This window comes from Schistosoma haematobium, chromosome ZW (assembly GCF_000699445.3).
Source record: "Schistosoma haematobium chromosome ZW, whole genome shotgun sequence".
Taxonomy (NCBI): Eukaryota; Metazoa; Platyhelminthes; class Trematoda; order Strigeidida; family Schistosomatidae; genus Schistosoma; species Schistosoma haematobium.
This window is the reverse complement of record NC_067195.1, coordinates 63,406,991-63,432,064: the sequence shown is the minus strand read 5'-3', so window position 1 is coordinate 63,432,064 and position 25,074 is coordinate 63,406,991. Positions and strand designations below refer to the sequence as shown.

At 35.5% G+C, this 25,074-nt stretch overlaps 1 protein-coding gene across 2 annotated transcripts in view; it reads left to right on the top strand.

Annotated features, from left to right (window-relative positions):
- The window catches only part of MS3_00004121 (uncharacterized protein), a 29,527-nt gene extending 8,190 nt beyond the window's left edge, over positions 1-21,337 (top strand). Inside the window, exons 3-8 of one of the 2 annotated variants that reach the window (XM_051212003.1) lie at positions 466-640; positions 1,783-2,020; positions 7,629-7,810; positions 15,163-15,240; positions 16,370-16,531; positions 18,408-21,337. In XM_051212003.1, the coding sequence (XP_051072140.1) occupies positions 466-640; positions 1,783-2,020; positions 7,629-7,810; positions 15,163-15,240; positions 16,370-16,531; positions 18,408-19,151 (1,579 nt within the window). In that variant the 3' untranslated portion in view covers positions 19,152-21,337. Of the gene's footprint in view, positions 1-465; positions 8,453-15,162; positions 15,241-16,369; positions 16,532-18,407 lie in introns of those variants that run through there. The other variant, XM_051212004.1, reaches the window with a different exon arrangement.
- Positions 21,338-25,074: the final 3,737 nt, after the last annotated feature.

Below are 25,074 nucleotides of genomic sequence, written 5' to 3'. Positions count from 1 at the left end.
TCGTACTTTTCTTTACCTCATGTTAGTAGTTTTTTCTTGGTGTTTTTTTGTGAGGTATGCTAGATCCTATGTTTTTTATGAATAACTGGCTGAATTTCTGTTTAGTCATATATATATATATATATATATCAATTTTTCTGCGTTTTTTAGTCACGTTAGTCAGTATGTTTATATATGTAGGACTTAATTTTCGTTTTATTTTATATAAATGAACAGCTACACTTTTAAAAGTTATCCCTAAGATCATTATCGTTGAGTATTACGGTGACCCACCAACAAATTTCTTCTCTATATTTTAGTGTTAAAAATTATTGATCCCATTAATGACATACATTCTAGCATTAAGGTTCATAAATTAAAGTATTCTACTAAATTTTCGAAATGTCCATATGTGGCTATTTTGTAACATTTTCTGAAGTGAAATTAATTTATTATTTACATTTCTTTTCTTACATAATTGTATAGATGTGATGAAAGAGATTTTAACGTTTGTCGATTTGATGGTCCAGTCGCAAAATACCCGTTTTCTGACCATAACGCTCCTCAGTTTGAACAAATCATTGCTTTGTGTGAAGATGTAAATGAATTTCTTAGTCAAGATCCTAAAAATGTCGTTGCAATTAACTGTAAAGCTGGAAAGGTAAATCACCTAGGTTTATTTATATATTTGGTATGTATCAAATTTTGTTTGAACTGTGATATTATCAAACAAATTCATCATATATTTTATTCATATCAGTTTTGGGAAGTGTTTATACAAATGTTATTTTCAAGGGGTTACAAGTTCAAATTCACTTTACTATGCAGAAAATGGGAAGTATAACTTTTATCAAGCAACTCTGTAATGTGTGGATATTATTCGCCACACACTGATCGTATTTGGGGTACCACCGAAAACTAAGGACCACTGAACAACTGTTCCGTCCTAGTATTGAGCTCTCCAGCAGTGCTCATCCACCATCTCACCACGAAGGATATAACCCATGACCTTTGTATCATCCGGCGAACGCCTAACCACTAGAAGCACTGGACTCAGCGTCTAGTGGAACAGTCTCAACATTGATCAAAATATGTAGTTTTTATTGAGCTTTGTATACTTTGATTTAGACAATTAAATACTATCAATAGCCTTCACACACAAAGTATGGCTCAGTGTATACATAAATCCGTACTCTGTAAGTCGGTTAGATTAATTAAATTTTATTTATTAAGCATAACCTTTTGTCTATTATTGAATAATTATGGTCATATTTTTAATCTACACATTGGTTGCAGTTTGTTTTATTTCATTTGTTGAATATATAAACTGGAAATTAGGTGGTTTGTTGTTCCAGTTTATGATTGACAGTTAAATTGCTGGCTGTTTACTCCTGCACACGAGGTGTACTTTATAACTATTTTTAAATTTGTAAATATTTTGGTCTATCATGTTTATGGTGTATATAGTCTTTTTTAGAATCTTACAAACAGAACTTATTACTTAAATAAGAACTTCCGTCTAAATTTGAACGAATAGTTTCACAATATTTGGGCGCCGAGTTAATGTGAGACATTAAAAAGGAAAAATGTATTTGTAAAATCTCAGCGAAAGAATTTGAAGTAATTCCAACGTTTCGCCTGGCAATCTGGTCCAAGCTTTTCCTTGAAAAAGCTTGGACCAAACAAAAAGAATAAAACCTCCACAAAATGTTGTAAGCTATTACATATTGCTATTAATAATGCCATTTATCTATAATTGAATAGTGTTTTTTATATTAAATTTTTATCACAATATCTTGATAGGGGAGAACTGGTGTTATGGTCTGTGCATGCCTTCTTCGACTACATGATGTTATGAATGCAGAGGAAGCACTGAAATTCTATGGTGAACAACGAACTGACAATGGTAAAGGTGTAACAATACCTAGTCAACGGCGTTATGTACATTATTATGATTTATTCCTAAAAAATAATCTAGAGTATCATAGAATCCCTATTTTCTTAACAGCTGTACGTGTTTGTGGATTACAGTATTTACCAGGTAGTGTATTTTTTTTCTCTCCATAGATTAATTATTTCAGTCACTTCAACTTTTTTGCCATTACTTAAACTCGTAACATTTCTCCATATAGGCAGTGCATCATACCCGTATGCTTACCTCTCTTATGTAATAAATATTGAAGTTCTAGTGGCTACTGATCGAAAACAAACAGTAAATTGTGTAGCCTTCCATCCTGATTTCTGACGTGTTGTATGTGTACATAATACATAACATCGACGATTACTTATCAGTTTTGATTATAACTCGATAATCAAGCACATACTTGTACACTCGGCTTTAAACCACAACCCATTTACATGGTTATTAATAATACTACCCGGGTGCTCAAACTGAAGTAGGTACAGGAGGGCGTTTCGAACCAGAGGCCTTTATGATTAAAATGTAGGTGATCAAACCACCAGTCCATTGTGCCACATTTTGTTCTTAGATTAGGAAACTGAGAGTACGAAGCAGTCTAAGTTGCAGTGTAGTTTTCCTTATGTGTTTACTATAATTACTAAACCATTTAACCACCAATAATGTCGAAGGTTTTTTTCCTATGTAACTTGCTTTTCTATTCTTGTATAATAATTTTTACAATTTATAAAATATTTTTAACTGCTCTGTTTTGCAAACACCAACATAATATCTTACTTACTTACTTACGCCTGTTACTCCCAATGGAGCATAGGCCGCTGACCAGCAAAAAAAAATTATTCAAACCAACATAATATACTGTATATAATTATATCCCTTCTGCCCTCCAGCATAGATAGCTTGTTGATGTAGAATTTATTCATATGACTTTATAGCTTAATCATTTTCACACTGAAAAAACTATAAAATTTTCTTCGTTCTGAATTACAAGTGTAACTATACCCTAGAGCTGAACTAATGCCAATTCAGAAAGTAATGTTGGGGTTTCAGCAGGAAATTTAAAAGTAAATGATTTTTATCTTCATATAAAAAGCTTTGTACGAAATATCTTGATATACTTGTTTATAAAACTCATGGTTGGTAAGGAAAGATTTTATCAGCATAAATATGTAATGATAGTGTGAAAGGGAAAACACATCGAGTGCATGGCATCGGCGACGGAGGTTTCATGTAATAGGTAAATCAGTGGGTTCTTATTCCCAATATCTTTTATACCTTGTCAGCTCTGAAGTAAACTGGGAGACCTGGTAACGTAGAGATGTTAAATAAATATGTTTCGTATGCATAAATTCTCCATATAGTTGTATCATAAATTTATCCCGACAACTCTAGCGAATTTAAAAATAAAGATTTCGTAGGCGATCAACAATTTTCTAGAAAGTTATACTGATCATGAAAAGGCTCCAAAAAGGAGATCTATTCGTATTCTGTATCGAGTTTTCTCCGATAATAAGATCAGGAAACTAATAAACGTCGAATAGTTATTACCCTTTTTAAAACCACTATGAATGAACGGGTTTCGTTACATCCTGATTTTTACAAATTCCTCAGTAGTCAGACATGCTTTTCAAAACCACAAGGTCGTTTTTAACGTCCATTATGACTTGACGCTGTAGTATTATTACATTGAAATGTTTAATTGGTCGCTGTATATGGGGATATTATTGTTTAAAAGCTAGTTCAAATTCCGTTGAAGGCAGGGGAATTCACTCTCTTTTTTGAGAAACGCTTCCACAGCCGCACATTCATAGACTCATCGACGGAAGTTCTGCCCACCACCTCGTCTCAGGGGCTTTCCCTCACAAAAGTAGAGTGAAAGCGGATCCACCGCTTTAAAACCATCTTAGCAGACATGGGATGTTTACCAAGAAGAAAATGTTTTAGTTCGAAACTTGTCTACGTGCACTCCACAATCCTAAAGCAATACACATATAAATCTGTGATGAACACTAGCTATCTTAGAGTTATCTTCTGCCCCACTTAAATGATTCCACAGACCACAGTTCCCAGTAAATATTCGTCTCGAACGTAGTCACAGTTTAATAAATGTATCCATAATCTACTATCCAGGTTAACATAGTTTAAAACCAGCTGATTTCTGAACAAGATAGTCATTTGTATTGGATATGCTAAATTTCTTTACTGATTAAATCTTTCAGGAGATAGTGCAGCGGGGTATTAAGTTTACCTGAAACATTGAACCATTAAGTATTTTTGTCTATCACTAATTTCTTAAAACCAGTTATTTCACCAAACTTTGGAAGGTGCTTTGTAGTACTTAATTCGAGTTGATAATTGAACTCACACAGTCTCGTTTTTATTTGAAACACGAACTGTAGTATTCATGTTGCATTCAGATAGTAATATATGTATAAAGAGAGAGAGAGAATTAGTTGGTACAACGGAAAATAATAGAATGTCAGAAACTTATTTAATTGTTACTCTCTTATCCAGTATTGCATGGGGTAAGGTGATGTACGGAATAATATGAGCTAGCCTTATAAATTAATTGCCAAGCTTACTACCTGTTACCTCTCGTGGTAGAGCATAGACCGCCCACCAGCATTCTCCATCAAACTCTGTCCTAGATAATCCTTCCCAGTTGCTATTCATCCTTTGCATGTCTGCCTCCAATTCTCGACACAGTATGTTCTTTGGCCTTCCTCTTTTCCGCTTCCCTTCAGGATTCCAAGTTAGGGCTTGCTTCGTAATGCAGTTCGATGATTTCCACAATGTATGTCCTATCCACCTCCAACGTCTCTTCCTAATTTCCTCTTCAGCTGGAAGCTGTTTTGTCCTTTCCCACAGTAGGCTGTTGCTGATGGTATCAGGTCAACGGACACTGAGTGTCTTACGTAGACAATTGTTTATGAATACTTGTATTTCTTTGATGATGATTGTGGTAGTTCTCCAAGTTTCAGCTCTGTACAGTAGAACTGTCTTGACGTTCGTATTGAAGATTCTGACTATGATATTGGTTGACAGTTATTTTGAGTTCCATATATTCTTCAATTGTAGGAATGTTGTCCTTGCTTTGCCAATCCTTGTCTTTGCGTCTGCATCGGATCCATGGTACTGCCCAGTTTGGTGGGTGAATGTTTCCACCTCTTCCATAGTTTCTCCATCAAGTGTTACTGGGTTGGTGTCCTCCGTGTTACAGTTGAGGATCTTGGTTTTTCCTTTGTGTATGTTGAGGCCTACCGATACAAAGGCTTCTGTTACACTGGTTGTCTTGATCTGCATTTATTGGTGTGTATGGGATAGAAGGGCTATGTAATCTGCAAAGTCCAAATCGTCTAGTTACTTTAAAGCTCCCCACTGTATTCCGTGCTTTTTTGGATGTTGAGGTCTTCATAATCCAGTCGACCATTAGAAGAAAGCAAAATGTGGAGAGTAAATGTGGTATAGTGACGAGTCCCATTGAATTCATTGTTCAACGATGATTCGTAGTGCCACGACTTAGTCTGCGCACCACCGAACCGTACGGAATCCGGTCTGTTGATCTGGAAGCTGTGCGTCTACTGAATCGTTCGTCCAGTTCAGCAACATTCGGTGGAAAATGTTTCCTGGTACTGATAATGCTGTGATGCCTCTGTGGTTTTCATATTTGCTCAGATATCCTTTCTTTGGTATTTTGATGAGGCATCCTTTTTCCAGTCTATCGACACTTGTTCTTCCTTTCAAATCTTCATGAATAGAACGTGGAGCATATCTGCAGTTGCTGCTACGTGCGACTTCAATGCTTCACATGGTATATTCTCAGGTCCTACTGCTTCCCCACTCCCGATTTATCTGAAGTCCATCCTGATTTCTTCGATCATTGATGAATTAACAGTCATAGGAAGGTCTATGTGTGTTGTTTCAATGTCTGGTGAATTCGATGGAGCTGGTCTATTCAAGAGTTCCTCAAAGTGTTCTGTCCATCTGTGCCTCTGTTCTTGAATCTGTGATTGGCTTGCGTTCTTTGTCCTTGACCGGTCTCTCTGGTTAACCATATTTCCCTGCTAGTTTTTTCGTTGAGTCATATAGTCATCTCATAATTCCTTCTGTTGTGGCGTGTCCCGCTGTCTTTGCTCGGTCTTCCACGTATTTCTGCTTGTCAGCTATAATGCTCTTCTTCACTTGCTTGTTTGCTTCTGTGCATTCGGCTTTTGCCTTGTCTTTCTCTGATCTAGTCCAGCTGTCATTCACTTCTGCCTTTTTGTTCTTTCTCCAATCTTACCCAGGGCACGTGTAGAGATCCACTATTTATCCTGGTGCCTCTTGGAGTAAAGCAACTCCTGCTATACGTGATCCGGTGAGACTCATGTAGCTTATGTATGCGTTTAGGAGAATAAAGTGCCTCCTGTAGCTATTTTGTTTAGGGCACATACATTTGCAAATCTCCCACCATTCTCGTTCTTTTCTCCCAATCGATATCATCCCTTGGTATCTTCATACTCGGTTTTGTTCATTCCGACTTTGGCGTTCGGGTCTTCCATAGAGATTGTCAGGTCCTTTCCTGAGCACTTCTCTACTGTCAACTGCAGCCTCTTATTAAACCAATCTTTATCGTTTTCGTTGCTGTCGTTGGTAGACGCAGAGAACTGGATAACATTCATTGTGATCTCTACATTTTGAGGAATGCTTTGGTGATTCTGGATCTATGAGATTCCTATCCTATAAATGCTTTTCGTGCCTCTTTGAACATCATTAGTGCAACTCCTTGTGTGTGGTAAGGATTTCCTTCTTAATAACCAGATAACAGCAGCATCTCTCTCGAATCTAGTTTTTTCTGTCCAGCTTGGGTTCAATATGTTTCAGTGATTCCGAGCACCACCAGGTTGTGCCTCCTCATTTCCGTAGCTATGTGATTGGTCCTCCCAGTCTCCCACATTTTTCGAACATTCTGGCTGGCGTTTTTTAGCAAGGTTTTTTTCTACAGGATGTGGTTGCCAACTGTCCTCTTTCCCGGTTTTGAATTGGCGAAAACCCCGAAAGGGCTCCAGGTGGAGTACTTACAATACTTATCTCTTTTACCATGTATTCATCGTTGTTTCCCAGTGAAATGAGTTGGCATCCGGTCTGTATATATCATAGATATAATGTATATGTCGTAGGTAAACTTGTTCATGGAAAAATCTTTTTATGCAGCACTGGTTACTGTAGTTATGCCTCCCAGCTTTTTTGACGTTATATCAGCTCCATAGTTATTTTTAACAAAATGCTCATCGTTCACTAACACATGTTGGCCATAATCAGTCTATTAGCTCTACACTTGTTATTAATTCTTCAGTGATTTGGCGAGACGTTATCACTATGTACTTGAAAAAAGACTTGATATTAAAGGTTTGTTAATAGTTGACTTTTTGACTTCAAAATTGTTTGAAACGAAATGGCATCATATTTTGTTTTCAGTTAAAAATATTAGCTATTATAACTCAATATCATGCATACTTTAACAAATACATGATACTTTCTGTTACTTCATAAAGTTATCTTTTGTAAAAATAGTTCATATTAATTATGTCGATTGTCAAAAACTGTATTTTAAGCGGAACAAGTGGACATTATTTACCTTCGCTTTGATTGATTTATATTGAACATCTCTCAAGAATGATACATTTTAATCACTCGTACTGTTTTCTTTTGTCCTTTTGTTTACTTTGTCGTTTTTTATTCTACTTCTCAGGCCTATTGTTAGATCTACAATTGTATACATTTGATTCATCTCATGTGTTTGGACAAAATTGTGCAACATTATCTTCAGAACCGATACATCAAAATGAAGTTCTTATAAAACCGAAACAAGATATTCTGTTATTTGGAGATGTTCGAGTTAAATTCTATGCTAGACACCATATGTTAAATAAAGTAAGTTACCTTGACATTTATTTTTCCATTCGTAAAAGTCACATGGAAAAAGTTTATTGGTAGAATTTATTTTTTTTCTGCAAGGAATTTTTATAATTTGGCATACAATTTATAACCCGATATGAAGTCAGATGATCACAATCTATGCATATATAGCAAGTAATCAGGATCTACCCAGACACTTCATTGACACTATGAAGTAATGGGTTATACGATTCAAAAGAATACTCATTTTGTACTAGTTTTATTCAAGGTCATTGGAATAAAAACTAACTGGACAAAACAAAACATCATTTTACCAACCAATCACAATCAACTAGCCTCATTATTCAATTTAAAATGGTTTGGATTATCGTTTTGTTTATATTTTTAACTGAAATTTGATCAGTCTTAGTTGACATATGAGCAAGTTCGAAAATTTTTCGTTTCATTCTAGTAGAAAGTTTAGGGACTTTACCAATCCTTATTAACTGAGTTACTCGTAATGTCTATTAGTGAATTATATGAAACAAGATCAATCATAATATTATGGATAAATTGACACGTTATTTTTTACTTTCCATATTTGAATATCTTGTTATGTAATAAAATACATCTGTATGATATCTATTTTATATTGTAAAAAAATTCATTTTAAACCACAAAATAAATCAATAAAATAAGAATAAATCTATTTCCTATCAGAAAATGATGAAAATTTTTATTCATTTTATCTTTTATGTTAAACTAAATGTTTCATTTGATGTAAACCACATGTAACAGTGTATATGACTATTTGAAATTGATAATGTTTCTAAGTAGTGGGTGGTGAATTATTCAAAGCTTTGTATTAATTTGAAATTGTATCTTATTACAGAAAATAAATCCATAAAGGTTGCTTAAAAATGAAAAGAAAATACATATTGAATGTTACAGAATTCAATGAAGAGTAATTTTCGAAGCAGTAATTTTTTTTTAATAATTACTTCTTAAAATTCAGTCAATCAGTCATCTATAACGTAGGATCAGGCACATATATGCATCGGTCGAAGTTGCCACACCTCATTAACACAACAAGATAAACACCGAATTCATAGAAGTAGTTGCTTCAATGGTAGTAATATATAAAAGAAAGATTGTGTATAAGGATATAGTACAGAGAGGGAAAGAGGATTAGTTCGTAGAAAGAAAGGCATAAAGTAATTTCAGTCTCACAGTTTAAGGGAAGACAAAGAGTGTATACACCTACGCCATTGTGATCGATTCTGAGCCATGTCACCCACAGTCTCCAACCATTGGTTACGACAGTCACGCAGACCCCAACCAAGTAGTCTGCATCTACCAACATGGCTCAGACCAGAAGTTAGTGACTTCAGGGACTGATGCGACGTTTTGGTTTGGCCGCCCTCTTAACTTTCTTCCAATCATCTCCAACACCGGTTAGCATTGCACGTCGTGGTAATCGGTGTTCAGGCATACGTAACACGTGGCCCAACCATCTCAGTCGATGAAGATTCACAACCTCATCAACTGATTTACCATCATTCCCTAATACCCTGCACGTCTAACCTCACTATTACTTACCCAGTGATCCCAGCAGACGCCAGCAATATTTCCAAGGCATCTGTGATCAAATACTAGTAGCTTACGAGTGTGTTCTACTCTTAATGGTCATGTTTCGCTGTCGTAAAGTAGGACAGAACGAATTGCTGCACAGTATACTCGTCCTTTTATTGATAGACGGATATCTCTCCTTTGAAATAGGTGACGTAAGTTGGCAAAAGCCAAACGAGCTTTTCGAATCCGTGCTGAGATTCCGTCAGACACCAACCCATTGGGGCTGATCAGACTTCCAAGACAAGTGAAGTTGTCAACGCGTTCGACTACTTCACTCCCTATCCTTAGTTCAGGTGTTGACGCAGACCAGTTCTGAAGCAACAACTTGCATTTAGAGGGAGATAAGCGCATTCCAAAATTAGAGCGGTATATTTGTTAATTCATTCTTTGCAGGAAAAAATGTCTATGTATCATGTATTTACTAGCAACAACTAGTTTTTAAAATAAATTTATCGGAACTCTAATAAAAAGTCTATTATAAATTGAAATTTTAATAATTTTGTTAACAAGAAGTTTTTGTGGAATATTAAATTAATAAATGAGATGTGCTGATCGATTGGTACCATTTTGGTGGTACAATGTAGTCGTGTGACGGTTACTCACGAGACCAGATCATTGACGTAGGCTTCTAATTTAACTGATATCAAAATGGTAGAGAAGATTTGTAGCTCAGGTGGATGATTTTGATGGAGTTTTGTTCTCTGGGCTGGATGGTTTAGTCGTGGAGCTTTCATCGTTCTTCTGGACGACATCATCAGCACAAACTTCAGGTAGAACTGAAGTGTTTGAACTTCTCCACATATGGCTCACAGCTTGTCCTGTAGACCTCGATGTTGATGGGTTATTGTTGACCTTAAATCTGTCATTGTTTACTTCTTTATTTTGGTTGTATCTCCGATTGGTTTGATTTTTGGTCCTATGTTTGTCCATAATTTTTCTGATTGGTTGATAAATTCGATCGATTTCAATGTGCTTGTTGATTGCCGATTGACCTGAGTGCCAAGCTTCTAAAATTCTCTAGTGTTTTTGAAATTGCCTCTATCCAAGATCTCAACATTTCTCCAATCGAATGTGTGTCCACAGTTGTCCATATGCATTGATATAAGTGAGGATATATCACGATGTTTGACTGCTAATTGATGTCCATGTAGGCGAAGATGAAGAGGGTATCAGCTTTGTCCTATATAGTGTTTTTCGCAGTTGGCACAATTTATTTTGTAGATGATGTTCGGTTTTTCTTCTTTTGTCATTTCGTCCTTTGGTTTGCGTAGGATTGATTGTATTGATTTTGTTGTTTTGTGTACTACGCCTATTACGAAAGGCTTCGACAATCTCATTGTAGTTTCTGATATGCCTTTTATATATGGTAAGGTGATCCATTTGTTAGTTTCTGTACGTGACTTGGTTTCTGATGCTGCGTTTGGCTGATATTTTTTAATTAAGTTGGTTGGGTAGTCGTTCTTTTGAAAGATGGTCTTCAGGTATTTTTCTTCACTTTTTTGTGCTGTGTGTTGCAGTGTGTCCTCGCCCTCTTGGACGCAGTTGATTTCGTGAGCTCTTGGGTTGTTGCTACTGTAATTGGGAATATGATCTGTGTGGGTGGGCTTCCGATATACTTGAGTTTCCAGTTTTCTTGTGTCGCTTCTGGTGAATAATACATCCAAGAATGGTAGTTTATTGTTCGATTCCTGTTCCATTGTGAACTTGTTTTCATCGAAGACGTTGTTGATCAGATTGTGGGTGTCTTCCAGCTCATCCTTTTTGACGGTGATGAATGTGTTGTCCACATAACGAATCCTCATTTTCGCCTTGATCACTGGTAAGATCGAGGTTTCCAGTCTATGTATCATTGCTTCTGCGATAAGTCTTGATATTGGTGATCCCATCAGTGTTCCTTTCGTTTGTTTGTAGATTTTGTTGTTCAGTTGAAAATGTTGTTAAGCATAAATCGATGAGTTCTAGTAAACTTTGACTTTGAAGCTTCGTTTACTTTGTGAGATACCTGTCTCTACCTGACACGGATTAGCTCCACTAGTCAGGTTTTCGATGGTGGTCCAACATTCATCGATTCATGATGTCAACCAAAAAGTTCGTGAGGTAATTCTCAGAGTTCTAGTAAGAATCCGTGACCAGTGGGGCTAATCGTGTCAGGTAGAGATAGGTATCTACCTCAGACAATGGAAAATGATCGCTCAATTTCGTGGATTGGTTGTAGCTAGATATTCATACGAATAAATGCCAGCCAGCTCAGTGATCTAGAGGTTGAGCGCTCGCGTAAGAGAACAAAAGTCCTGGCTCCGACTCCCGCATGCGGGATCGTGGATGCGCAATACTGAGGAGTTTCATACTAGGACGAAACGGCCGTCCAGTTCTTCTAGGTTTTCAATTGTGGTTTAACATTCGTGGATTCATGATCTCAATCAAAAACTTAACAACATCTACAACCCCACACTGATAAAACAAAATTAGTTAATCGGTTGATTATTGGTACTAGTTACGTAAGAATCGGAATAAAAGTTAGATAAATTTGAAATCTAAGAAGCGTTTATATAAGTAAATTTATAATACCACTATAAATTAGTAGGCTTGGTAAGCTTTCTCTTTACACAAGCATTAGGTTTAATTATATGTATTCCTATTGCTTCTGATGTTTGTAAGAGATAATTTCAATGAAATCTTATAAATAAATTTCGATATTCAGATATGCTTCGACATGGTGTCCAGTAGCCAGTCAGTCATACACAACGTAGAATCTAGTATACACGTGCATTGGCTTGAGCTACCACACTATAAACACAACGAAACGTAATCTCGGGACAGTAGAAGTAGTAACAGTATCAGAAAATATTAGTTTTAGGTATTATAATTCTGTTGGGAAGATTCAAAGTATTCCTCGAAAAAGTACACGGGGGCCATGAGACATTTTGTCCAATCGTTGTTGAATAGAGGTTTCTTAAAAACATCTAGAAAGTGAAGAGTCTTTTGTCGGATTTCTAATTGGATAATTACCTATCCTGCTGTAGTGAGTGGGGACAACCGAATGTATTTGGACACAAAAATTACAGAATATCTTAGTAAAATCTGACAACCATACAGTAAATTCTACATTTGCAAAATGCCAATCAATAGTATCAAACTTGACTGTTTCTTCTGCAAAATATCGATCAATTGTCTCAGACTTTACTGATTTGAGCACAAAATTACAGAACATCTTAGTAAAATCTGAGAACCATACAATAAATTCTACATTTGCAAAATGTCAATCATATCAGACTTCACTGTCCCTTCATTTCCACAGCAATCATTCTCGTTCTCTTTTCTTTGGTCTCCTTAAGCTTCTACCTCCAGGTATTTCACTTTCAATCGATGATACTACTTATATCTGTCGACATCTGTAGCACACACCACACCGCTACTATACTTAGTGTAGTTCCAGAAACTTCTAGGAACTCAAGGCCACCACAAATACCTTCGATTTTATGTACATAAACTAACCTTGGAGTAAAGTGTTCTTTTCACATTTCGCACCTTTTCTTATGTCCAATTTCCCGTATAGATTTAGCCTGGGGTAATAAGAAGCATTTAGGAAACTGATTCGAGCGTTCAATTAGCAGACTTATCAAATTCAAGAAGAAAAATTGACTTCATGAAATAAAATAATAATATAAATTTAGAACGGAAAGTGTAAGTAAAGAGAAAGATTTAATTCATCTGCACCATTCCTATTGCTTTTGAGTCATGTCATCCAATGTCTCTAACCATTAGATACGATAATCGTGCAAACCGAACCAGGTGATATACATCTACCTACAAGGTTCAGTCCAGCAGCAACGATTGCATAAACTCATACCATGTTCCTTAATGTTTTCCTAACTTACCGCTACATCAACCAATATCGATACGGTGACCATTATCAACTAGATTGTAAATAGATTTTTACAAAAAAGATAAATATGAAAATAATTATACCGTTTTATTTTTGCTCTTATCGAATCCTATTTTGTAACTAATCCATTAGTTCTTAATTTCAATTTACTGGTGTTGATATTTTACATACCTTATCAATGTTACATAGATACACATTTATTCATGAACACAATTTACTGATTTTTATTGACGTTTCTTCAATGAGTATCATTCTAATTTTTATGTGTTTACATTCTTCTTAAATATTTCCATATATTAAATCATGTGATCATTTTGTGTAGGTCATTATCAAATATACAAATGTATAACCACTTTTATTAGCGTTTCTACGTGCCTTATTTCAACAAGTTTCATTACTTTTTTTTCATTTTTATTTAAATTTTTGATGGGCATACTTCTGGACAGTCATCGTCAGTTTAGTAGTACTTAAAGCGAACACTTACCTGTCGAATCTGTTATACGTTACATTAGCACGAGGAGAGGAAACAGAAAGATAATTACGACAAGATGGAAAATAATAATGGGAGTAATGGGGATCTAAACGTAAAACATAGTTTATAAGAAGCAAACGCTATGGAAAAATGAAAATTTAGGGATGATGGTGTTCTATTTTCAATCGAACAGATTCTTGAACTGTATTGAGGCGCGCATAATTGGGTCGTTTATTATAGGAGCAGTTGTATTATATAGTCCGACTATTAACTATTAACTCTCGTATATTCTCTGTAGCCTTCCTCTAACTGGGCATCCAATCGGAAGACGAAGTTAGCAAATGATATATAAAATCCTAAATACAATTATTTAATAATGTAGCCTTATTCCATATCTTATCTTATCATTACTAAAAGTAATGACGATTATTATTTACAGCTATTTGACTTATCGGTATCAATGCCAAGGTCGGACTTGATAATTTCAAATAAATTGAGCATTGGGTAGAAAGTTAATAAAAAAATATTTTTTGTTATATCCTAATGTGTAGAAAATTTGTGTTTCTGACGTTTCGTACAATTGTACTATTTGAATTTGTGTTTATTTATTTTGGACACTTATTCACTTTGAAGAAGTGGCTTACATGGAGTCACGAAACGTCAGAAATACAATTTTTCTACTCATTGGAATATAACAGAAAATATGTTTATCCGTTGGATTATCAGTGTTTTAGACACAAAGTTATTCTTATAATGATGATCACACGTATTTCTTATGTGGTACTACTAACCGAAGCATACTAAATAAAGGGAGTACCGATAGTGTAATAAAAATACACTGTAATTAAATTTTATTTCAGTAGATTAAAGTTGATTGAGTTTAGAAATATAAACGATTGATTACGAATTCAATGGTCTTAAGTTGAACCCCTCTCTGCAGGACCTGAAGGTCTAGCGTATGACCCCTGGCCTGGTCGTAAATCTGCATTACTGGAAAGTCCCATACTAGGACAAAACAGCGGTCTATTGTTTCCTGGTTGTCTAACTGAAGTCAGTCCGTGACGCAAACTACATAATGTAACAATCTCTATAAACCCTCTATACAAATTGAATAAAAGCACTAGTCTGCAAGAATTACAGCTATGATTCACGCAGTCGTCTAATATCTCAGCAATGTTTTAATCTGAGTTGAGTGATTTAATTGATTATGTCTTTCTTCTGCGTAGAATAACATTGTCATAGTCTGTACTCTATAACGTTATATATATCGCATTCAATGTGTTTTAGGTATAAATATTTTGATGTCTACTTAGTATGTTTTAACACTGTGCTATGCATATGTACCAATTGATGCTTCGTAATTGTACATTATTTATTACTATTATTCATAATTCGTAGAAAATATGTCAACTATGGTTCAACACATACTTCGTACTACATGAAGAAGGGTCATCTAATTGTGTATCCAGTTCTAAGGTAGGTTTTTTGTATCATTTGGATTTCATGCATCTAGTAATTATCAACATTTCATTTTCCATTAATTATCCATTTTAATATTATTTAAAAAGACTCTTCGTAACAATGGTATATATATATATATATATATATATATATATATATATATATATATATATATATATATATATCCTCGTATCATGGATCATCACCAACTGACTTTAACTTTCCATCAATGCTACATTCAAAAAGAGAGACTTTACTTAAGATATATCAATTTTATGTTATTGATAAGCTTGTTTGAAGGATGGATTTATAGTAGCCTATCTTCGAGATCTTTGAACGGTCTTAAGAAATACGTAATATGACTCCACATAGCTTCGTAGTGGTCTTTCTGAGTTGATTCCCCTATAACGTTGATACCATTTTATAACTGCTCTTTTAGAAACTGCTACAACCCTTCAGATACTGTAACTTGTGGTCTAATCATGAATATAATTTCTAAGTTAATTAGAACGAATAAAAAATGAACTAGTTCAAATAGATTTTGTAGACCAGCAAACAGCATCGGAACATAAATCCATCTCCAGTAGGTTCGTGCTCATCCCAACATACTTTACCTTCAAAATCCCATATTAGTATACTGCTATGTCCCGACAAGAATAATGAATGGTAACTTTTGGGATCCGTTTATGGACCAATACTAAACGTATATTTCTATTGTATAATTATTAAGTAACTAGACTATGCATATTCATATTCCTCTTATTGTAAGCTTTATTTTAACCCATAAAATATTATAATACGTTTTACCATTCTTGAGTTATACCCAGTATATTAATTACTACTGGCTGAAGTAGATTTAGTTTAGAAAACGCTGTCAAATAACTTTTTGACTTCAGTTGTATGGAGAGATATAGCTTATTTGGTGAGAACCTCTAGATTAATAGTTAAACAAATCTATGCATTCTGCAAAGTGTATAACACTGGAAGCTTATCAGGTTGTATGACTTCATGTTTTTATCAAACTTATGAAATTAATTGCTGATTTTACAAGCGTCTGATAGACTAGTACTGGATTTTAGACGAGGAAACCATTATACAATTTGTTTCGAATTTAAAGTAGAACTTTTCTCTGCCTTTATTTTAGGAAGGTTTTAACAATGACCACTGTACATGTGCATTTCCACCATCAACAATAGCATCATCATCTCGTGGACCGTTACTTGGCCATTCATTTCTAAAATTACCGCTTTCTGAATTAGATAAAGCTTATAAAGGGAAGTCGAAATTCTTGACAGCAGAATGTAATGTAAGTCTTTTGATTTTATACTTTGTTGACTTGATTAATGGGAATAAGTGTGACGTTGATTTTGCGGTAAAAGTGTTCAACTTCCAGCCAACTGAGTCGCAGGTTCAAACCCCGTATCATGTAATTCTGTTTACAGACCTTGTGTAGTGTTTGTACGAAGTGATGGATGCTTTGGCAATAATTGTGCAATTTTTTAGTAAGTAAAATCAAATACATTCACATGGGTTCATAGTGTTCTCAATACTTCAAGCTCTGGTTCATTCTTAACCAACAGGGTACGTTTTTAATAGATCCTAGAGTTTCTATTCCATACATTACGTTCTATATTTTTACTTATTTCTGCCTGGTTAGTATCATTGTTCCTCTAGCTTATAGTGTGAATCAATGCCGAACATACAAATCTGCACTTGATAAGTTTCCTTCAAGAAAATCATTTTATTATTCTTAACGATAAATAGTATAGGGATAATGTTATTTCTAGTGATCCAGAGAGCTTGTGTAGATCGTCGAATTTGTAGTTTAACAACACTAAGGTTAATCCATAATGTGAAAATCGAATACCTAAGCCACCAAGTTACCGCTCTACCTTCTATTCTCTCAGTTATGAATCTAAGTTTTAGACTCGTTTTCTGTTTCTAGCAAACGATGTTTAAAATATAAAGAGAATTCATTATCTAAACTTATGATCAATTTTGCAGTTCCAGGTTATTTTTGAGTTAATAGACTAGAAATAAGAATAGAACACTGAATAAAAAGTATAAATCGGTCACTACATAGTGAGAAATATCATGTTGACTGATTTGTATAGATCGATAGATCCAATGTTGTGAATAGACTAGTCCACAAAAGTTATTTAACCAGATTAAGCAGTATTTTAATCTGTGGTTGTAAGTGATTGTAGGAGGTTGGCTGATATTATTACCCTTCTGTTTACTGTTTTGTAGACTGTTCAACTCACAAGATTACTTTATCTGTTGATTTAACTGTTTGACTTGTTATCATCCACATTAAAATTGATTAATCATCAATAATTAGTGGCTAACTTAATACTAACTAGGTGTTTTTATCTTCACTCGATAGCTCTAGTTATGATTACCACTGAAATTAATTTTTTTCATAGGATATTCACGTTGACAGTCATCTTTTTGAAATAAGAGTGAATTAAGTTAAAGTTTCTAGAAACTGTTGCTTCTAACAGAACAGATAGGAATTTGTCTAATATTTAGTATTGTAGCCTTTAGTTAAAATAGTTACTTGCATCTCTTAATTCTAACTTCAGAAACAATATATCTGTCCGTTAAAACTTTCGAGATATTTATTACCCAACATTCGTTGTTTTAACAAAATTTCTTACTTTAGGCGAAATGGCCATCCAATGCTTTCAGGTTTTCAATGGTGGTCTAACATCAATCAGTTCATGATCTCAATCAAGATTTGTTTTAGTTAAATATATTATTCACATCAACTCAGGTGATTTTATCAGAAGCTTACAACGTATCACTAACTAATTACTGCATAAATCAAGTCGAATCATAACAATTGTTGGTGTATTTTCCTCTTGATCTGTCCTTTAAAAAAATGCGTTGGTATAGAATCCATACATCAGGTATATTAAGCGAACAAAAAGCAATTTTTATATTGATAAAATTAATTGAGAACGCTTGTGGAGGATAAATGGCGGTTAGCCACCGTAGTATCATTTTCACGAGTTTTATGGAAATTTCTGCTTTTCCGTGCTAAGAATTTATTACGATAATCAAACGTGCGGTATTAAATAAAGAACAGGGATCTGTATGCGATTACAATATATTTACTATGTGACCTAATAATTTAAATGAACGAATGAAGACAATTTTTTTCTTGCTTGTTTTTCCAGATTACTTTGTATTTTACATGTCCCTATTGTATCGAAAGAAAAAACAATCATTTGCATATGAATAATTCTAATCAGTCACTTCCGAAAACATTAGATTTACCAACAGATGATCAGAAAGCCATTTCACCAACGAAGCGTGCACTTGTCCATTGGGCGACATCTTTATCTCATCCCTACTTATTGTCTCCATCGTCTACAAAATCTAGAGACTTGCAGAAAGTAAGTGATGTGCATTGTGAGGGGAGTCCTAGTTCAATACCCAAAGTAAATGTAACTGAGGTATCCGGATGTCAAAATATTGGGGCACTTGATAAATCAAATAGTTTATTCCCACTAGAATCTTTACCATCATGTTCAGTTGTCAGTAACCATGACCGAGATGTCAGTTCTGATGAAGAAGAATATGATGACGATGACAATTACGACAGTGAGGAACACGACAGTGATTGTAATATTCATGTGGAGCACAAAACCACTTTTCCCGTTACTGCCACTACTTCCCTATCGCGAAATACTAACAGTTCACCATCTTTGTTAGCTCACAAAAGGAATCTTTCGTTAAGAAATAGAACAGAAAAATTAAATACATCAATTAAATCAAATCAATTCGTTACTGATGTGATAAAAACGCCTAATAAAGTGGAGCTAATAAAACCAACAACTGCTGTTGTCCACTATTTTGTAAAACATCCGCAATTGAGACGTCAATCATCAGAGACTACATTAAATCATTCAGTTAGTTGATGAATATATTTAAATGTATTTTTTGTGTCCAACTGCTTTATAATTTTGTACAGACTGCACCAATTCGTGTTTAAAGTTAATAATGAAAACTAAAAGGTGATAACACATATGTACATCTGACATCAAATCATTAATTTATCAAGAGACATCTCAAGAAACATAATATTATTGTGAATGAATTCTTTATCTTATCAAAATGTATTTTATTAATTTATATACTTTTATACTTGTAAATATTTTATTGTTTTCTTTTGTTTTTGTATATTTAATCAACTTCCCTATACTGAAACCAACTTTTTTGTGTATAGATTTTGTTCCTCAAGTTGTTAAGTGAAGAACATTTCACTCGATTTTATCAACAGACATTTTCTGATTTCTATGCTTAGCGTGGCTGGGACAAAACTTCATTGTATATTGAAATGTAACACTATAACTCAGTATCAATAGCTTCATATTATAGAGGAATATTATCGTCGAGCTAACTCTCAATAAAATATAATACTGTATTGTCTTGTTTTCCTCATTATTTTTAGTATCTAGTTATGTTTATTGCTCTGAAATACACCAATAATAGGTTGGTAAGTTATTGAATCGACAATATCAAAAACCAAATACTGACTCAACTCTTTAAACAACTTCAACTTCTGTATATGAGTTCGAACCTCAATAAGTCAAGTTATTGCTGAATCTAAGAATAGTAGTTTGTCTGAGGTGTGGTGCTTCTCGTCTATTACAGCAAATTACACCATCAGTCTCTATTTTTATGTATACAGTCAGCAATCCAGTTTAATTGTTCCTTTAGTTGTTTCTTCCAGGTGCTTGAAGAATCGTTTATTGAACTGTCTTATTCAGTAATGCTTCCAATCACCGCCACCCTTCTCGTAGTCTATGCACGACATTTTCTAATCATGAGGTATACTTAGTCAAGCTGCTATGTGAACGAGCTGTTTTACACCGACCAGTCTGAGCATTCATAATACTTTTGCCGTTAAGTAGATAACTTCTTTCTAAGTTTGCTTATTTCACTTGACGACTTGTAGTTCCATAAATGTGTATACTACTCAGTTTAAAAGAAAAATAATAACGGACTGAATTTTTCTCTCTGATTAAATAGAAACTGAAGGATAGGAATGTACGCTCTGGACAGTCTCCAGTTTCTTTATAGCCAAAATCCAAACGGTCCAGACATCTCATCTTGACCAAAAAGACCAAGCACATAGTTGCCCACGCAGAGAAAGTGCATGCCCAGGTAGGGTAGCACGATCTCCAAACAGCAGTAAAATATGTCAGCAACCTAAACTAAAGGTTTAAAAAACATCAGTTGGTTTGGGGAGCTCTCACTAAATTAAAAGATAGTTAGAAACATTCCTATCGGCTTCAATTATGAGCGCGGGAGTGTACATGCAAACTCACATGCCATATCAGATCAATGTTTGGTCTTTTTCTTCGTCATAAGTACTAAAATTATTTCGACTCCTTTGTTATCCATTATGTTGATTTCACCTCGTCTTGCTGATATAATATGGCAGTCTAGGCCAATGCATATTAGTGCTACGCTCTCTATCGATTATAACTTACTGTCTAATTGTCATATACAGTGCCGAGAAACGACAGCGAGAGATTAAAATGATGGATCGTTATTTTAAAATAATCAAAAAGACACGGTCATATAATTGACAGTTATCAAGCACAAATCTTATCGTTATTCACGGATGGTGAGCGTTATCCAAGAATTATATTTCTCGGTGTAGCTACACATGGACTTAGGACGCCCAATCTGTCAGTGGCTCACCGGAGATGACTAAATCCCTAAATATAGTAAATACGACATGCAAAATTACTGCGCCCAAACAAAAAAATAATACCTAACACTATTAATAGCTATCAGATCAGAAGATTCTTACACAAACTATCAGCATAGAAATAGGCTGTCAAACTGAAGCGTAAAACAGGTGTCGTGAGATAGTAATGGGTGCGATTTTCTGAAAGTCGACAAGTTTTAGTTCTTGAAATGACTGATCAGAGAGTCATGTTCTAGTCTTGTTGCTAAGAAATTCCCCGCAAAAGTTGAAGACTTATATGCTACAACCATCTTAATTCACGTTTTGAAAACATAAAGTCCAGAAAATTTATCAATTAGGGCAGTTAATGTGTTATCCGTAATAAGCCACAACCAGATGTCCTGTTGGTTGATATAAGAACAGACTTAGATCGGTCAGCTAAACCCATGATATCAGATAATGAATTCATTACACTGTGATAAGTTGGATAAAGAAAGCAAAATTCCATCCCAAGTTAATCGTACAGGTAGGCGCTCCTGGTACGGATGTGACTACGTTTCGTCCTAATCATCACATTATGTACACCACTCATATCTCGATTCCATTAATTTCTCCGAGTGTTTCATTGATGGTGGGGAACACACACATCGTTATTTTTTGCTAGTCATGCCAACACCAGGTTTGGTAATTTGGAACAATACGCATCGATGGATACAAGTTCTATGTCACTTTCGTATCATTCAGAAATACAATAACCAGTCCAAGACCCATGCATCTCTCGCACGACGAGATAATTTCTTCCATGTATATAAGAAACCAATACATCAGTTATATGAAAGGTAGGCCTAACCCACTTATTTAGTCAAAAGACTAAACTGACATTAAGTTATGAATTTTCACTACTTTCTTGAGGAATGATTTTCAAAATACCGTTGATGTTTGAAGAACTAGTCCTTAAAAGTCAGTTAAACCGCTACTTAATGTACTGTTTGGTGAGGACGCTGATAAAATACAGTCTTTTTGTAGCATTGAGCAACAATACCAGGTTGTTTGGAATGCGTTCCTCCCTCTCTGAGTACAAGTTGTTTCTCCAGGACTGGCCCGCGTCAACACCTGAATTAAAGATAGGGAGTGAAGTGGTTGGACGCGTCGACAACTTCACTTATCTTGAAAGTCTGATCAGCCCTAATGGGTTGGTGTTTTACGAAACCTCTTCACAGACTCAAAAAACTCGTTTCACCTTTGCCAACTTACGTCACCTATTTCAAAGGAGAGATATCCGTCTATCAATAAAAGGACGAGTATACTGTGCAGCAATTCGTTCTGTCCTACTTTACGACAGCGAAACATGACCATTAAGAGTAGAACACACTCGTAAGCTACTAGTATTTGATCACAGATGCCTTGGAAATATTGCTGGCGTCTGCTGGGATCACTGGGTAAGTAATAGTGAGGTTAGACGTGCAGGGTATTAGGGAATGATGGTAAATCAGTTGATGAGGTTGTGAATCTTCATCGACTGAGATGGTTGGGCCACGTGTTACGTATGCCTGAACACCGATTACCACGACGTGCAATGCTAACCGGTGTTGGAGATGATTGGAAGAAAGTTAAGAGGGCGGCCAAACCAAAACGTCGCATCAGTCCCTGAAGTCACTAACTTCTAGTCTGAGCCATGTTGGTAGATGCAGACTACTTGGTTGGGGTCTGCGTGACTGTCGTAACCAATGGTTGGAGACTGTGGGTGACATGGCTCAGAATCGATCACAATGGCGTAGGTGTATACACTCTTTGTCTTCCCTTAAACTGTGAGACTGAAATTACTTTATGCCTTTCTTTCTACGAACTAATCCTCTTTCCCTCTCTGTACTATATCCTTATACACAATCTTTCTTTTATATATTACTACCATTGAAGCAACTACTTCTATGAATTCGGTGTTTATCTTGTTGTGTTAATGAGGTGTGGCAACTTCGACCGATGCATATATGTGTCTGGTCCTACGTTGTAGCTAACTGACTAAACACCATGGCTGAGAAACCGGATCTAACATTGCAAAAATAATATTTAACTGATTTATACAAACGGAGAACTAAATTGCAGTTCATATTTAGTCTTGAATGGGAATCGTATAAATACAACGTACATCCATATTAAGACTTTCCGAAGATATAGTTAGACTTCTTGGCTATCTAATCTGAATCAGTGTGTGAAAGTTAGAGGCCAGCTCAAATGGCTTCAAATAAGCCGTATTAGATTTCATATTCTGTGGGGCGATTATAAAATCGACTATTCAGCAACTTCAGATCACTTAAATAGAAGTTTGTAACATAGACGAAATGCTGAGTTGAAGGGTAAAAGTACACACAATGAGAATAAAAGAATGATGTAGTGTAAAACAAAATCTACATGTAACCACGTGGTAGCGAATATGATGAAAACGAAGCGGAAACAATCTCTTCGATGGTTAGCATCATTTTTGTGAGCTAGGATACTGCGCAGACGTCTAAAACGAAGCACGTATTTTCCTTGAGAGGATATTTCCTGAGCTTTAGATCTAGGGGTTTAATCCACTAAGTAATGAGGAAACGTCAAATATGGTTTCATAATAGTCGATGAACGTTTATTTATCCAATCACGATCCTAGACCGTAGACATATGACTGCATTTCGAGAGGGAGAGTGAAATAACTAATGACTGGCTTCAAGGTGTAACTCCAGGAATTCTAGGAAGAAGCCATGACCAGTGAAGTCCAATCTGTGTCGGGTGTGAGACAGTTATTCATCTCAGGCAGCTGATGAATGGTCGTACAAGATTATGGATCGACTGGTTAGAAATTAATACCGTCGGATGCCAACTTAGCGATCGCGCACCAAAGCAAAAGTCTTAGGTTCGAATTCCGCGTGAGGGACCGTGGGTGCGCACTGTTGATGAGTTTCATACTGGGACGAAACCGACGTCCGGTACTTTTAGGGTTTTTAATGGTGGTCTCGCTTACATCGACCCGTGATTTCAATTGTGGAGAGTGAGATCCCCCATCCATGGTCGTACAACGGCGCGGGGTTTGGTTTAATAGTTTTTTTGAAAAGTAATGAGATCTCTTATAGCAAGAAATCATAGACTCACGGAAATTTCTACATCGATTATTGAACAACCTGGGTATGCCCAAGCAAAGTACATACTATTCTTAAACGTCTCTTAGTAAATTTATTTGACTCAATTACAGACGTCCTCTTCAAAATAACACTTCGTCCACCTAACTTTTTAGGAGTCTATTTCCCCATACGATGTCCATTTATCAACGTAGAGTACGCATATGACAGTTCTATTTGAAAACGCTGACAAGATCCAGTCTTCTGATCGCCTTCAGCAGCGGCTAGCGTGTTCGGGATGGGTTTCTCTCTCTTAATGTAAAATGTTACTTCAGGACTGGTGTGGGTCAAGGACTCAATTATTGATAGGCAGTGAAGTAGTCGAGTGTATCGATTAATTTACTTATCATGGAAGTTTAATCAATTCTGGTGGATTGGTGTGCAATAAAATCTCGGCACGGATTTAGAAAGTGCGGCTGGGGTTTCTTAATTTGCGCCATGTTGTGGATGAGATGTCTGTCTGGTGACCAAAGAGCGTGTATCTTGTGTAGCTATCCGTTCAGATCCACTTTATAGCCGTGTCTATTAATATAGAAAACATGCTCAGGTTGCAGAGTTTTGATCAAACGAGTCTTTCAAAGAAGTGCTCACGTTTCATTGAATGACGGAGTGAGTAATATCGACGTTAAGCTTAGATTATGTGGGGAAAGTGGCAAATCGGTTGGTGTGGTTCACTCACTAAAGTGGTTGGGTCATATGTTATATAAATCTAACCTCTACTTATCTTGATGGATGATGCTTACTAGTGCGGTATGTTGGAAGACTAGAAGCAGTCAAACCAAAACGTGACACCAACCCATGTAGTCATTGATTACTAGTCTGAGCCATAGTGGTATATACAGAATACCTGATTAAAGTCCGCATGACAACCGTGATCATTGGTTGGATGTCCTACAACCGGTCACAATTTTGCAGATACATTTACTTTATCTTCCATTCGATCATTAATCCCAGGATCGCTTCATACATACTTTTCTAACCATATTTATA